The 16286-nt window shown below is 40.1% G+C and overlaps 1 protein-coding gene across 2 annotated transcripts; it reads left to right on the top strand.

Moving 5' to 3' along the window:
• The first annotated feature begins 1101 nt into the window (after positions 1-1101).
• Positions 1102-8463, top strand: LOC111955375 (tumor necrosis factor alpha-induced protein 8-like protein 2). Of its 2 annotated transcripts, XM_070436085.1 has the most exons (4): positions 1158-1208; positions 6052-6122; positions 6240-6564; positions 6881-8463. In XM_070436085.1, exons 3-4 carry the CDS (start codon positions 6247-6249, stop codon positions 7121-7123), a joined length of 561 nt encoding a protein of 186 aa, XP_070292186.1. In that variant the 5' UTR covers positions 1158-1208; positions 6052-6122; positions 6240-6246; the 3' UTR covers positions 7124-8463. The 2 variants fall into 2 exon arrangements, with proteins under 2 accessions (XP_023831369.1, XP_070292186.1); XM_023975601.1 differs by lacking the exon at positions 6052-6122 and having other exon boundaries at positions 1102-1208.
• The last annotated feature ends 7823 nt before the right edge of the window (positions 8464-16286 follow it).

Raw genomic sequence — 16286 nt, 5'->3', positions numbered from 1 at the left:
TTACACAGCTCTCTGGTCTTGGCCATTGTGGAGAGGTTGGTCTGTTTGATTGAGTGTGTGGACAGGTGTCTTTTATACAGGTAACGAGTTCAAACAGGTGCAGTTAATACAGGTAATGAGTGAGAACAGGAGGGCTTCTTAAAGAAAAACAACGGTCTGTGAGAGCCGGAATTCTTACTGGTTGGTAGGTGATCAAATACTTATGTCATGCAATAAAATGCAAATTAATTACTTAAAAATCATACAATGTGATTTTCTGGATTTTTGYTTTAGATTCCGTCTCTCACAGTTGAAGTGTACCTATGATAAAAATGACAGACCTCTACATGCTTTGTAAGTAGGAAAACCTGCAAAATCGGCAGTGTATCAAATACTTGTTCTCCCCACTGTATATAATCAACCTTTCTGCAAATGTACCAACTTTTGACAAAAGCCTTACTTCTTTTTGAGGGAGTATTCTGAATGTTTGCCAACCTTCTGCTTGCCAACAAAAAATACTTGATCCTGGAGGATCACTGTTTATGTTCAATTGAATCTAGTGGTTTAGGGCCTTTGTTGAAGTAATTGCATGCTGATACTTTAGCTCAAGGTTTCAGGCCTGCCCCCCCCCCCCAGTGAAAAAGGCATCAGCTCAGAAAAAAAAGCTTGCCTAATGTGCTGTAGGGGTGTGTCTAAATAGTGTTACATTGCTTCCTGTCCTCACCTCTCTTCATTTATCTGCACTGATATGAAAGTGTTGTAGAAGTGAAAGCAAATAACAGAGATAGAACTAGACCAACTAGAGCTGCTTGACTCCAAGGGTTAACTGACACAACATAATGATGTTACCTCATCATGATCTGCTTCAATTTGTGTGGAGATACTGCAGCTTAATTATAACCTGTTCATTTAGCCAAATAATAGCTATGTCTAGTGAAATATCACTCCCTTTAACAATGAGATAGCAATGATATGAAAGTTATCTAGTTACTGAATAGTTTTACAATGCAAATTCTGTGAAATTGTGTGTTCTGGTGCACACACACACACAGAGAGAGAGAGGGGGGGGGGGGGGGGGAGGGAGAGAGGGAGAGGGAGAGAGAGAGATACACACACACACACACCACACCACTATGGGGCGTGACAATAAATGTGTTATTTAAAGGAGACTTATCATCTGACTCAGGAGCACTGAGTCTATCTGGAGCCAAGGGTCCATAGGCACTCAGGTAAGCATTTCATAGCACTGTAATTTCAGTGGAAGATGATGTGTGGTTTGTGAAGTTAGAGGTAGTTTTGTGAGCCAATGCTAACTAGCGTTAGCGCAATCACTGGAAGTCTACGGGTATCTGCTAGCACGCAGTGTGTGTGAGTGTATGTGTTGTTGTGCATACTTGTGTGTTTGTGTATAAGTAAATGTTTGTCTGTGAGTCAGTGTACAGTGCAGCCATGTGCCTTCAAATGAGCTCAGACATTTATGCCCCAAAACAGCATTATTTAAACTCCATAGCCTCAGTTTTATGTAAGACATTAACCATAATGTCAAACCTCTTTTTAAAGAGTGGGTGCTTAGCTACATTGCTAGAGGTGGAGAATGCATGGAAAATATGAGCAGGTCATATTTTTAGACCCATCGGTTTAGCGACAATGACTACGTCTGGGATTATCAGAGCCACTTAAAGACAAGACAAAGACAAAACCTTGTAGGAAAAAGAGTGATAATAGCTTTCTAGTAGTTAAAAAAATACTCTGTGGGCAACTGTGTGTGTGTGTGTGTGTATACGTTTGTGAGTTTGTATGTGTGCTTTTGGGATTGTTATGCTTATTCTAGTATATTACGTTTGATTGCTCCACTTTAAAGTTACCCAATATCTTGAAAGGAAACAGATCGTTATAGTATGCACCAATCTCCTCAAGCTCCTTGGGTCTCTTACAGATGTAGGATCTTCATTTGAGCCAGTTTGCTAGAGCAGGGAAATTATCTTGCAACAACAGGAAATGTGAATTACTATGTGGATTGTAATTAATGGACATTTTTTGTAGGGGTTGATACTTGTACGGGGGAAATCAAGTCTGAAATTTCAAAGTGGAATTTCAAACCTCAAATACACTACACGTTTGAAATATCCTGAATTGCAGGGAAGTTATGCAACGGGGTGATCAAATTAAGATCATACATCTGTATCAAAACATCCTGTGTAAAGGGGTGGGTGATTGTGGCAGATATCAGAGTTAATCAGCCTTTGTAGGTCTGAATATGAACAAGAGATACAAGTTCAAGGGGATGAGTTGAAAATATGAACTTTGTGGAACTGTCCGTGAATACATTTGGTGCAAAAGGATGAAGAAGAAAAGAGATTGTCAGCTTGTTTAGCTGTGACCTACAACTAAACTTAGGGGCTGAGTCATTGTGTAAAAGCTGAGTTAAACACATTCAATTTGAGGTTATCCAAACATTGACAATGCACCTGGGTGTCCATAGGCATGATCTCAGCTATGATCCCATTCAAGGCAATAGATACAGTATGTGTAGCAAATGAACAAGTTAGCATGCTACTGCCTTCTTGAGACCTGAAGTATGGTCTACCCATGTGCTTCTGGCTAACCCTATACTTAAACCAGTCACTTGTTATTGAAAATCATTAGGCATCAGCCAATCAAACATCTCCCATGTCCAAGTCGAGCACAGGCCATGAATAATTAACTGCTTGTTTTTGGCGTTACTTCACATTTAATTGCCCAGTATATTTTGTGTAAGATTTGATTTCTACTTCAAAGACTTGGAAACAAGTTTCTCCAGGAGGACACCAACACAGAAGGTTATGTTGCAAATTGAAATTGGCAGCCTACGTGTTAGAGTTTCTCAGACAGCTAACTATTAGCTCTGTTAGCTTTAGCTTACATTGACCCACCAGGAAGTTTGACCTTCACTGTTTGAAGGAGTGTGTCATCTGAATGTGTTTGAGGCCATTTTGAGGCTTGGGAAAGACAGTTACAGCATACTGGTAGCCAACTTCTTCTATTTCATTTTAATGTCTCCGTCTTATGACTGTTTCACACAGGAAGTCAGGCACTTCCGTAAAAAGGTGCATCACATTTTGAAACAAAACAGCCAGACTTGTGATGTAAGTCAGCTTTCATGTAGGCTGTTTCAAGGAATCACACATGAGAAAGGTGTGCAAATGCAGTTCAACATTTTAACTGTTCCAAGTTATTATTATTATTGGGACAGTGACACATGTTTTGTTGTTTTGATGCTCTACTCCAGCACTTTGGATTTGAAATGATACAATGACTATGATGTTAAAGTGCAGACTGTCAGATTACATTTTTTGAGGGTATTTTCATCCATATCGGGTGAACTGTTTAGAAATTACAGCGCTTTCTGTCCATAGTCCCCCCCATTTTAAGTGACCAAAAGAATTGGGACAAATTTACTTATAGGTGTATTAAAGTAGTCAGAAGTTTAGTATTTGGTCCCATATTCCTAGCATGCAACGATTAAATCAAACTTTTGCTGTTTGTTTTGGTTGTGTTTCAGATTATTTTGTACCCAATAGAAAAAGTAATGGTAAATATTGTATTGTGTAATGTTTTTAATGAATTTGATTGGAAATAAGAATATAATGTTTTTTAACACTTCTACATTAATATGGATGCTCCCATGATCACGGATAGTCCTGAATGAATTGTGAATAATGATGAGTGAGAAAGTAACAGATGAGCAAATACTGTATCATACCTCCCAAGACATGCTAACCTCTCACCATTACAATAACAGGGGAGGATAGCATTTTTGGGGAGGTAGGATATTTGTTCTACAGTAACTTTCTCCTTCATCATTAACCACGATTCATTCAGGATTATCCTTAATCATGGTAGCGTTCACATTAATGTAGAAGTGATTAAAAAACATATTATATAAGTGACTCCAAAATGACACAATGCATTATTTACCATTCATTTCTATTAGGTACAAAATAATCTGAAACACACCCAAAACAAACAGCAAATGCATCCAACAAGTTTGTAGATTCATATACTTGATGTAATCATTGCGTGATAGGAATATGGGACCAAATACTAAACTTTTGACTACTTTAATACACATATAACTGAATTTGTCCCAATACTTTTCGTTGCCTAAAATGGGGGCAGTATGTTAACTAGTCCCTTCATCCCTCTACTGAGATACAATACTGTATCAGCCCATCTGATTAACTAGTTAATGATAATAGAGTCACACCTGAGGTCCACATTGCTTATTTTATCAGGGTCTATTCAAATCAGAAGAGGGCGGAAATAAGTTGATACATTATCTGTAACCTTTACCAGGCAAAACAGGCAGATGCTGATGGGTGTGGAAAATGTACATTATGTGCAAACCCAGAAGCGTAACCATTAGCTATGCAAACTTGAAGGGATACGCAAGTGAGTTTACGGTATGATTTCCCCACCTATCTGACCTACTTCATTAAGTTCAATTGTCTGGTTTTATCTTTGTTCAAGGTTTGTAACGTATGTGGTCAACATGAAAGTCCTAGCTATGGTTTATATAACCACGTATGATTTGGTGATAATACACAGTCTGAATTCCCTCTCATTCTCACACAGATTATTGAAGTAACATGGAGCTGACTGGTTGCAAAGTGGGTCTTCATAATCCATGCAATTGGTTAATTACCCTTTTACCATAGACTATGTCAAACACACCTATGACAGAGTCAGTGCATTTAACGTAAACTGGCAGCTGCAGTGTATCTTAGACTTCCTCTACTGTACAAAGGTTTTTACCCTTCAGGGTATCAGAACCATTTAGCTCCAAAGGCTGGGTGATGTGACATGCTTATCATACTTCCTGTTGGTATCCGAGCAACCATGCAGAATCATGGAGTGTTCCATTGAAAACATCCCGAGGAATAGAAGATCAAACAGATTACATCACATTTACACCCGTTTCCAGGAGCAATTAGATCATTGTTTGTACTTTTATCCATTTGTGCCACTGGACCTTGAGTGAAGCGATGTTAACCCCTGCAATAACAGGTCATACACAGTCCTACAATTACAGTACTTTATGTACTGTGCAATGCTACATGATGAGCTATTCAGAAGATCCTAGAGAGAATATGTCATCAGAAACAAGGTCATATGCCAAAATTATGGACATTTGCGCTTAGTTTATTTTATCCTGGAACTGCTCCTTTGTTTAAGTTGACATAATACTATACTGAACAAAATAATACAACGCAACATGCAACAATTTCAAAGGTTTTGCTGAGTTACAGTTCATATAAGGAAATCAGTCAATTGAAATAAACTCATTAGGCCCTAATCTATGTATTTGACATGACTGGGCAGGGGCGCAACCACTTGGGAGCCAGACCCACCCACTGAGGAGCCAGGGCCAGCCAATTTCCCCACAAAAGATCTTTATTACAGACGGAAATGCTCCACAGTTTCCTCAGCTGTCCTAGTGGCTGGTCCCGCAGGTGAAGTAGCCGGATGTGGAGGTCCTGGGCTGGCATGGTTACACATGGTTTGCGGATGTGAGGCCGGTTGGATGTACTGCCAACATCTCTAAAACGACATTGGAGGCAGCTTAAGGAAGAGAAATTAACATTCAATTCTCTGGCTACAGCTCTGGTGGACATTCCTGCAGTCAGCATGCCAATTTCACAGTCCCTCAAAACTTGAGACATCTGTGGCATTGTGTTGTGTGACAGAACTGCACATTTTAGAGTGGCATTTTATTGTCCCCAGCACAAAGTGCACCTGTGTAATGATAATGCTGTTTAATCAGCTTCTTGCTATGCCATACCTGTCAGATGGATGGACTATCTTGGCAAAGGAGAAATGCTCACTAGCATGGATGTAAACACATTTTTGAGTGAAATATGCTTTTTGTGCCTTTACATGTTGAGTTTATATTTTTGTTCAGTGTATATATAGGATTTAATATTGGGCCTTTAACTCAAAATATAATACATTTCAACTGTATATCTGACATGGTACAGCTGTTTTTTTTAAGACCATAACCATGAGTGTGAAGTGTATACTTTTGTTTTAAAGTAGATTTGTTTAAGACTACCAAGAATCACTCTGTGTGACCGGATTTAGCCCACTGCAGTAAAAGTATAAAGGTAATTTGACAGAGAAAACCAGCGTACATCAGTGAACTAACATGGCTGGGACTAGACAACCAGATATTTCACTTAACCCATTTATTCTGTCTCATCAACTCTCTAATTCCTTCCCAGAGTCAAAATGGAGTCCTTCAGCTCTAAGGACATGGCCATGAAGGCCCAGAAGAAAATCCTCAGCCACATGGCCAGCAAATCCATGGTGCAGATGTTAATTGACGACACCAGCAGCGAAATCCTGGACGAGCTCTACCGCATCTCCAAGGAACACTCTGGAAACCGTACAGAGGCCCAGAAAGTGGTCAAGGACCTGGTAAAGGTGGTTGTAAAGGTAGGGGTTCTTTTTCGGCACAACCGCTTCAGTAAAGAGGAGCTCAGCCTGGCTCAGGACTTCAAGAAGAAGCTGCACCAGGGGGTCATGACGGCAATCAGCTTCCAGGAGGTAACTTTACATCAGAACATTCATCAGAACTCTTCAAAGCCTTAGTTGAACTCTGCATGAAGGCCCAACCTAAAGCATGCGTGTTAGAACTGACATCTCCCTACAGTCATTGACTATACCTACTAAAATGTCAATCTGGACAAAATCCTAAGGGGACTTTAATAGGAAACAACAATGCCCCACTTACAAAAGTCTATATCCTATGGCCAATACCATAAACTAGCACCTTAAATGGTGATTACAGCTGTTCTAAGAATTGTGTTGTAATTACTACTGTGCTGTCACTAATATTTTATTTGCCATCCCTCTGGCCCAGGTGGAGTTCACATTTGATAAGGCTGTCATGACGGAGCTCCTGACAGATTGTAGGGACATCTTGCTGAAGCTCGTGGAGAAACACCTGACAACCAAATCCTTTGGACGCATTCAGCATGTCTTCAACCACTACTCTGACCCAGACCTACTGACCAACCTCTACACCCACGGCGGCCCTCTCTGGCCTAATCTCACCAAGATCTGCAATGGCCTGAACAAACTGGTTGAGGAAGGCAAGCTTTGAGTGGGAATTACGAACAATGCTGGAAAAATGAGAAACTGTGGCAAGCCTATAAAATAATTCTGAATTCAGTTTGCCTGTGAAAATATCATTTTGGTAGCTTAATGGGGACATTGACTCAGTGTGAGTTGATGATGTAGATATTGATTTATGTTGGGATCTTTGTGAGGACATGGAATCATCGCCCTTGCTTTACAACATAAGCCATCTGCATTAGGGCTGGGCGATATATTGTGTATTCATCATTATCACAATATGAATGTGATTGAAATGCGTAGTCACATTTCACCATCTCAGGATATTACCTCTACCTCTGCCTAAATGCATTTCAGTCGAATGCTGTTGGAGCTAAGTAAAGTCCATTCAAATATGACATATGAAAGAAAAAAGCCAACATTTTTGCTAAAATCACCTGTGAAATCCTCCAAATTGTTTTGTTTTTTTAAACGACTTCTTTGTCAGGACTCCCTGCTTCCAGCACGATAAGAATGCATCTGTGGTCTAATTTGAATTGATTAGTCCTCCTGTTTTAAGATATTAGCTCTTTTATTAGCTATTTTACGAGTGTGTTAAGATTACACGACGGGGTTGGGGGGCTAGCAGTGCAAATGTTTGTTTATAACATGTTGCGTACACAAGTTTGTAGTATTTCAGCAGTAGCACTTATTGGATGTTGTGCAATGGGAGAAGAATGATGCAATAATTAACCATGAACCATAACACTTTCCACAGGAGAAACAGAACTGCCCAGCAAGTGAATCCTAACGGTGTTCCCTACCCCTTTGCAAGCTATCTGTTTTCTATAACTGTCTTAGATGTACACAATTCGAAAGGGAATATCTGCAATTAAAGGACTTACGGGCCAAAATATAGTGTGTATCCATCAGGCTTGAAGGCTTATTGTGAGTTATCCGTTTTGTTAAACTTCAGATGACAAAAAGTTTGGCAAAGAAGAAAACAGGAACCATCAAAAAGACAGCACCCTCAGGCTTTCCCCGTAAAATGGCCTCAGGAAATGAGGCAAGCATGCATCACCTGCCTGCATTGTGAGACTAGATATGCAAACATTGATTAACGTGTCATTCCAGTTTCAGTACATGCCATTAATGCAACAGGTTATCCTATTCTTAGCCAAAACTGTGAAAAATGACCGGTTCATGAAGACATGCTGTCCTCTAGTGGGCTATAGTGAATATTGCACCTGGAGTTGGATTACTTACTGGCACTTAAAATTTACCATAATTCAAGTTGCTTCTTTCAAATCTGATGAATATACAATCAGTACTATCACATAGGCAACTGTATTAATATTATTGAAAGTTACAATAAAAGCCTTAAAATAATCTGCTTCTTGTGAGGTGGGAATCCAACTCATCTTGTACCAGATAGGACAGAATTATTCTTCCAACATCCATTAGATATAATGATAATTTAATCCCTGTTGTTTGAATCAGACCAGAGGCTTGTATCAAAACACAGATGACCAATGAACTCCATATGTATCCAAAATCTACATAGGGGAGAGTGGGGCAATTTGAGCCAAAAGGGTAAATTGAGTTATCGTGTTAGAGGTTTTATGATGCTTGTATCTAAACCGAAGTAAATCATTTAAGATTGTTTTATACATCAGTTGGGGTCTCTATAAGCTTCAATATGAGGTCCTAAATCTGGCTTGAAAGTAGCTGTGTGGGCTAATAAAATCAAAATATTTGCCTTGGGGTCGGTTGAGCCAATGGCCATGGGGAAAGTTGTGCCAATGGTTGAGCCAATGCTGTGTTGAATAATATAAGGCATTATCGCTGGGGTATCAACAGGGCCTGGCCTATGTTAAAAGTGCTTTTAAAAAGTACAAATTGTTTGTTAGGTGTTAAGCCTGAGAGAGAAGATACTTAAAATGAGAGAGAAGATACTTAAAATGAGAGAGAATATACTTAAAAGAGAAAGAGAAAGAGAGAGAGAAAGAGAAAGAGAGAGAGGGAGAGAGAGAGAAAAAGAGAAAGGAGAAAGAGAGAAAGAGAGAAATGTACCCTAACGAGGCGGTAGAAGTTACCAGGAGCCTCGGTCCAGGGCGAATCCTCATTGTGGCTTCCAGGAGCAGACAAAGGAAGCTACCTGGCCTCTGGAGAGTGAACAGGGGACATGAGTGGGTGTCTACAGATCTGATATGACAACAGTGTGTATAGCATAGATAAAGAACAGGATGTTCCATTCTTAGGGCCACTTACAGAAGTAGGAAGATATGTTTTTCCTTCTAGAAGGATTAGTAGAACGAATTCATTAAAAACTTCTGCGAAGTTGATACGATCGATCTGAAGTCAAACAAATAGGATAATTACATAATCTTCATTGACAAGCATTTTAGAAAGTCCCATTGAGTAGATGTTAGATGAGAAGACTGCATGCAGCTAGCGATCAAGGTTGCACTTAGACATACTCCTACAAGAACCATCTCCTGCTCAGGTCGCTCCCTGTTTGCTGGCTCATTAATGAAGTTCCCCAGGAGGTCGTACGCCTGCTGAAACTGCCTTACATCCTGAAAACAAAACAAGCATAAAATTCCTTTAAATGTTATCATAAACTCAAAGATGCAGGTCTGTAATTCAGAGGGCCTCTGATTGTTTGGCTTGTATGATGTTGAAACTTTTCAACTAAATCCTAGGAATCACTGTTGCCTAAAGGTGACCCACCGTGCAAAAACTGGTTGAATCAACGTTGTTTCCATGTCACATCAATAAAAAATGTCAATGTGATGATGTTCAATCAATGTGGAAAACTAATTGGATTTGAAAGAAGTCATCAACGTAATAGAATTTCGTCTTTTCACCCAACTTTTAACCTAAATCCAATTACGTTAATTTTGGGGCGGGATTTCCCATTGAATTCACATTAGTTGACAACTCAACCAAATGTAAATCAAAACCAGACATTGAAATGACATCTGTGCCCAGTGGGAACAATATATCTGGTCTGATGAAGTACAATTATGAAATTGGTTACCTGCTGGTCCGCTCAACACCATCCTCCCAGCGTGGGTGAGGTAATTGAGGGAGGTACTGTCTGCGGACGTCAGAGTCTGTGAAAACAAGTCAGTACATTTACAAATAATCCAGAAATGTTCATCAAGTGAAATACAAAAGGTGCTAAATTCACACCTTCTCACCTCCACGTCGGATACCGGCTAGCCTCAGAGAGAAGTTTGTTGTCCCTTGGTTTGCAAAGTAACCCCTGTAAATAGAAATGTTTAAAAATAAATGTTCAACCTAAGAAGCTAAAACATACATCAGTGCCATGAAATTAAGAAATAATTTTATGTTAGCCTATGTTATAACTGCAGGATTATGTATGATCTAATTTGATCACTCTTTTGTTGCTGAGAATTTCTCTGCACGGAAGGAAATGCAAACTTGTAGCATATTTGAGTTTTAAAAAGGCTTTTCAAGTTTGTAATTTCCGCTTTGAAATGTAAGACTTGATTTGCTCTAACGAAAAATGTATTCTGTTGCTGGAGGATTTTTTTCCTGCTGTAGCAAACTGGCTCAAATTAAGATACTACGTCTGTATAACTACGATATTGGGCTGATTATTTCAAAACAAATGTTTTTACTATAAATGAACACATGAAAGCGAACTCACCGCAACTGCAACATCATTTTGCTCCTCCACAAACTCCTAAAACAGACATCACATTAACTTCAACTCTACTAAACCGCATTTCACCTGCAACATCAACTGAAGCAGACAAAACATTCAGCGACATCATGACAACACTTTCATCTTGACCTGAACTTGACCCTTGACAGACAATACAAACCTGTCGATACCAAAATAATGACACTTAGACACACCTGTACACACAAGTACAAATGAAAAAAAAGGGTTATTGACTGTAGAAAGAGTTTTACCTGAGGAGTGCTGCCAGGGGCCTGGTCCTGGGTGGAGTGGTAAGGTGTAGGGGGACTGAGAGGGGAATAAGAAGGGAAAAGGGGAGGCGGAGGGGGTGGCGGAGAATCATTGGGGAAGGAAGGCTCATGAGGGGTGGTGATGACGTCAGAGGTGGAGAGTTGATATGCCGTCATCTCATCAGCACTCTCCTGGAACCGCTCCACCRTGGTGGAGATATCCACCTGCTGTTTAACACACAACATGTGACACTGCAAGCCCAACACTGAAAACCACCATATTGAGAACCCCTCAACCAAACTCTGAAATAAACCTGGGCGTCCTCATAATAGGTGAACTCTGACCTCCTCTTGACAAGGCCATGGATCCTTCTACCAAGGAAATAAAAATGAGGCAAGAGATTAGAATGTATCATTTCATTTTCTGTCAACATGTATTTATGCAAATAGGTAAATGGACATTTGCCACTTTTTCAGTGAAAAAGTGCTTGACTGCACCTTAATACCAGTCACCTCCTTGTTGTTGAAGACCACCTGGACGAGACCCTTTAAAAGAGACACAGGGAAACATTACATTTCAAGCAGGAAATATAAGTAGACCTATAGTTTGTGCATCATTTGACACAAATCAGGTGCATTTGAGAGGAAAGATCAGTTGAGAATCTCTCACCCATGGGTCCAGGACTTTTTCCTGAATGACTCTGCTCCACCACAGCTGCTTCTCCACTCCCCTCACAATGCACAGGTGATGCATGTCCTCTTCATTTTGCTATAAAGAAAAAAATGCCTTCAGACTCCAGACCTCTCTCTATATCTTAGCTGTAGATGTTCATATCATTTGGCAGCCGATTTCAGTATAATCCCTGGCAGTGATATAGAGCCCACATGATGTTCGTACGACAAGTTTCCTCTAGGTTTCAATTAGGGCCAGACATACAAAAGAAAACCCAGAGACAATTGGGAGTTCAAATACACAGATGTGTTTAGAAATGTTACGAATATGTCTGAAGTACCACCACTCATCCATAACGGATCTTCCAGTAATGAAAATTAAACGAACCCCAGTTCCCAACCAGCTGCAACTTCTCGTAAGGAAAAGGAGTCTTCACTATTTGGCTGCAAAACAAAGACATCACCTGATTTTAGAGATTGCTCTGTGATTAATAAGACACAAAATTGTGGCGATAGAGGACATGTTAATGTGTACTATTACTAATCATCTATGACTGTCTAATAATGTGATTGGCTATGTAAGAATATGTCGAAGATAAATACACAACGCAGAGGATGAGAGGACTAGAATTAACGATCAATGGAAATAGTTGTTTTTCAGTTCAACATCTGTTTAGAATATGTTAGGAATGTCAGTCCTGAACTCATAGCTATGTGTGCTATGTTTTCATTGGTCTGAGTCTGGAGCAGGATACTTGTTATTTGGCCATTGGTCCAGTTGTACTGCAAGGACTTCTAATTGGTCAGCCTCAGGCTAGGGTGGGGGGTTATAAATGACATCCTGTTTCTTTGTTCTGTGGAGAGAATCACTGAAGAGAATCACTGGGGAGAATCACTGAGGACAGGGGAGCATGAACATCTACCATCTACCTCCCCACATGATTTGTCCTCTTCGAATAAGAATAAACCTGTTTTCCTCCCCTTTATTTGCTTTGAGGTCTGTGTTATTGAAGAGTAACATCAACTGCTAACAGCTACCTGTGAATGGCAATCTGAAGGTGCTGACAGTTCGTCTAGCACTAGCCTCCCAGCTTCTGTAAGGTGAAGGGTAACCAATTTGGAAGTCTGTGGAAAGAAAAGGGAAAAGGGTACAGCCATCAAACTAAGTAAATTCTCCCTATAACAGATGAGCTTTGGTTAATAATGTGTTTGGTTACCTGTGTGTTTAACACTGCATGCTCTGTTACTAGCATTCTCCAAGCAAGGGTGAGGTAGTAGACTGGTTTGGCCTTGGAGAAGGCAGGCTATGAAGGCAAGGGAATATGTTTACAGACATTTTCATTATGTTGTTTTACAGAAAACTAGTGACTTGATGTTAATGTTTAATATCCTCTAAAGACTAAAGAGTATCAGAATGGATAGACTCATGGAGATAGGAACACACGAGGGTCCAAACCAAGGGATTAAAGCCAGACAGGTCCACTGCCCAACCTCCTCATCCACATACTAAGGAACAAGACACGATCAAATTAAGAGTCAGTTTGAATGATAGACAGGTAGCCTACAGTATAGGACTGACATACTGGTATAGGGAGGATTGCATGAGGAGGCCACTGCATGATAGATTCTAAGACAATCGGCAGTTGAACTACACGTCTGTGTTCAAAGGGTAAGGAAACATCTGAGGTACCTGCATATGAATGACTTCCTGTTCAATTTGAGAGGACAGTTCCTCCCATACCATCCTCCTAGCAGGAGTGAAACAGATAATAATGGGCTGCTCCACTGTGAAAATGAGGGAACAGCGTTAAAGACATCAAAGTATTCTACTAGTGGATACTGAAGGTAATCATCCCTATTAGATCAGATTAGTATTAGTTAATCATCTGAATGGTTACCTGTGTGTTTAACACTGCCAGCTCTCTCACCAGCATCCTCCCAGCGTGGGTAAGGTTATAAATTGGCTGCAGTTTGACAGGCTAAGAAAAAGGGAATATGTTTACAGAAATGCATTTCCATAACATTATTTTAGAAAATGTTATGTTTATGTTTAAGCCCCCTTAAAGACCAGAGTATCAGAATTGATGGACTTACAGCGTTTGAAACCCACGGAGGTCCAGACCAAGAGATTAAAGCCAGACATGGCTGCTGCCGAACCTCCTCATTCACATGATAATGAACAAGACAGGATACATTTAAGAGTATGTTTGAATGATAGACTGGTACTGTTTAGGAGTAAAAGATTGGCATAGGGAAGATTGCAAGAGGAGGCCGCTGCAATTAAATGAGTTGAAATGCACAGGTCTGAGTTATAAATGTTAAGAACATGTCTGAAGTACCTGCAGGTGAATGTCTACCTCTTCAAGCTGAGAGGACAGTTCATCCCATACCATCGTGCCAGCACGAGAGATAAAAATGTGCTGCTCAATTGTGAAAATCTGTAAGAAAATGAGGGAATAGTTTTAAGGACATAAACGTTTTCCACTACCATAGTGGATACTGAAGGTAATCCTGCCAATTAGATCAAATTTAGCTGTGACCAATAATCTGCACGGCTACCTGTGTGTTTAACACTGCCAGCTCTCTCACCAGCATGGGTCAGGTAATATGTTTCCTGCAGTGTTACAGACTATTAAAAAAATAGGGAATATGTTTACAGAAATATATTTCCATATTGTTCTACAGAAACCGTAATGTTTATGTTTAAGTTACATAAACCAGTCTAAAGACCAAAGAGTATCAAAATGGATGGACTTACAGAGCGGGGAACCCACAGAGGTCCAGACCAAGGGATTAAAGCCAGACAGGATTAAATTAGGAGTCAGTTTGAATGATAGACAGGTAGCCTATAAGACTGACATACTGGTATAGGGAGGATTGCATGAGGAGGCCACTGCATGATAGATTCTAAGACAATTGGCAGTTGAACTACATGTCTGTGTTCAAAGGGTAAGGAAACATCTGAGGTACCTGCATATGAATACCTATTTTAAGACCAGAGAGAAGACCAGAGAGTATCAGTATCGATGGATTTACAGACTGTCACGCCCTGACCTTAGAGAGCCTTTTTATGTCTCTATTTGGTTTGGTCAGGGTGTGATTTGGGGTGGGTATTCTATGTTCTTTAGTTCTATTATTTGTATTTCTATGTTTTGGCCGGGTAGGGTTCTCAATCAGGGACAGCTGTCTATCGTTGTCTCTGATTGAGAACCATACTTAGGTATCCCTTTTTCCCACCTGTCTTTGTGGGAAGTTAACTTTGTTTGTGGCACATAGCCCTTTAGCTTCACGGTTGTTTTGGATTGTTTCTTGTTTTTGTCGGCGTCATATAAATAAAGGAATATGTACGCTCACCACGCTGCACCTTCATTCGACGGCCGTGACACAGACCTGGGAACCAACAGAGGTCCAGACCAAGGGATTAAAGCCAGACAGGGCCAGTGCTTAACCTCCTCATCCACATACTAAGGGAAAAAATCAGGATCAATTTACTAGTCAGTAAAATGACAGTTTGAATGACAGATTGTTATTGAACCAATCCTGCTAATGAAGCAGTGTTGTTATAGCCTGGGTGCCAGTCTGTTTCAGCTCTCTGCCCACTCCTTATGGGATTGTGATGCAAGAGAGCAGAAAGACTGTCACCCAGGCTATTGATAGGCCTACAGCATTCTTACCTGAACCAGGACTGGGTCCTCCTGGTCCAGGGTGAGCTCATTATCTTTATGAATAAACAATAAAGGATATTTTCTCTACGTTTAAGAAATACCAGCTACAAGACACCAGACATTTGTCCATGTAGTTAGGCTGATCATATATTTTACTTGTGTTTTATATTGTATGACATCAAATGTATTTATGTGTCTGCATAATATACCAACATGTTCAATTAAACCTAAAGCAAAGGTTTGGTTTCAAAGGAGCATGTTTGTTTGTTGTTGTTGTTAATAGTGGAATAGCATAGCATTTAAGGCTACACTGTAAACATATAAAATATCCTCTGGCCTTTGCTAGTCATCATCATTCTACATCCAAAATGACACCCTCTTCCCTATTTAGTGCACTACTTTGAACAAGCGCCTGTTGACCATAGAACTATGGGTCCTGGTCAAAATAAGGAATAAGGTATAGGGTGCCATTTACGACGAAACCTAAATATAGTATCAGTCCGGACTAAATATTTATCTATTCCTATTTAGACATTGTCAATGAAGTAAACTAACCCTCCTCAACCGTGACAACACAGTCCACGCTCTCCACAGTAGCCGGTGCATCCTCACCGACACAGTATTTGCTATAAAAGTAGACTGCAGAACCGGCTTCTCGCGGAGCAATCTCAGCGGGGTCGCTGTCAAAAACCTACTGAACATAGGCCTACTCATTATTGCCCTTCATACCGCAAAACCATCTGACCCTTATTTCTTAGAATTACAGGGTTTATAGGGAACCATTAACACGTCAAATTCTTACATACGTCATGGCTATGTCACAATAGGCAATGGGATGAACATGTTAACCAAACTGGTTTAAAACAAAACTCAACAGTGACATCAATTAAATTTAATTTTGGGCATGATTTGGGAGTTTATAAAAATGTG

Source organism: Salvelinus sp. IW2-2015, linkage group LG30, assembly GCF_002910315.2.
Source record: "Salvelinus sp. IW2-2015 linkage group LG30, ASM291031v2, whole genome shotgun sequence".
Taxonomy (NCBI): Eukaryota; Metazoa; Chordata; class Actinopteri; order Salmoniformes; family Salmonidae; genus Salvelinus; species Salvelinus sp. IW2-2015.
The sequence above is the reverse complement of the archived record's forward strand: the minus strand, read 5'-3'. Positions and strand labels throughout refer to the sequence as shown.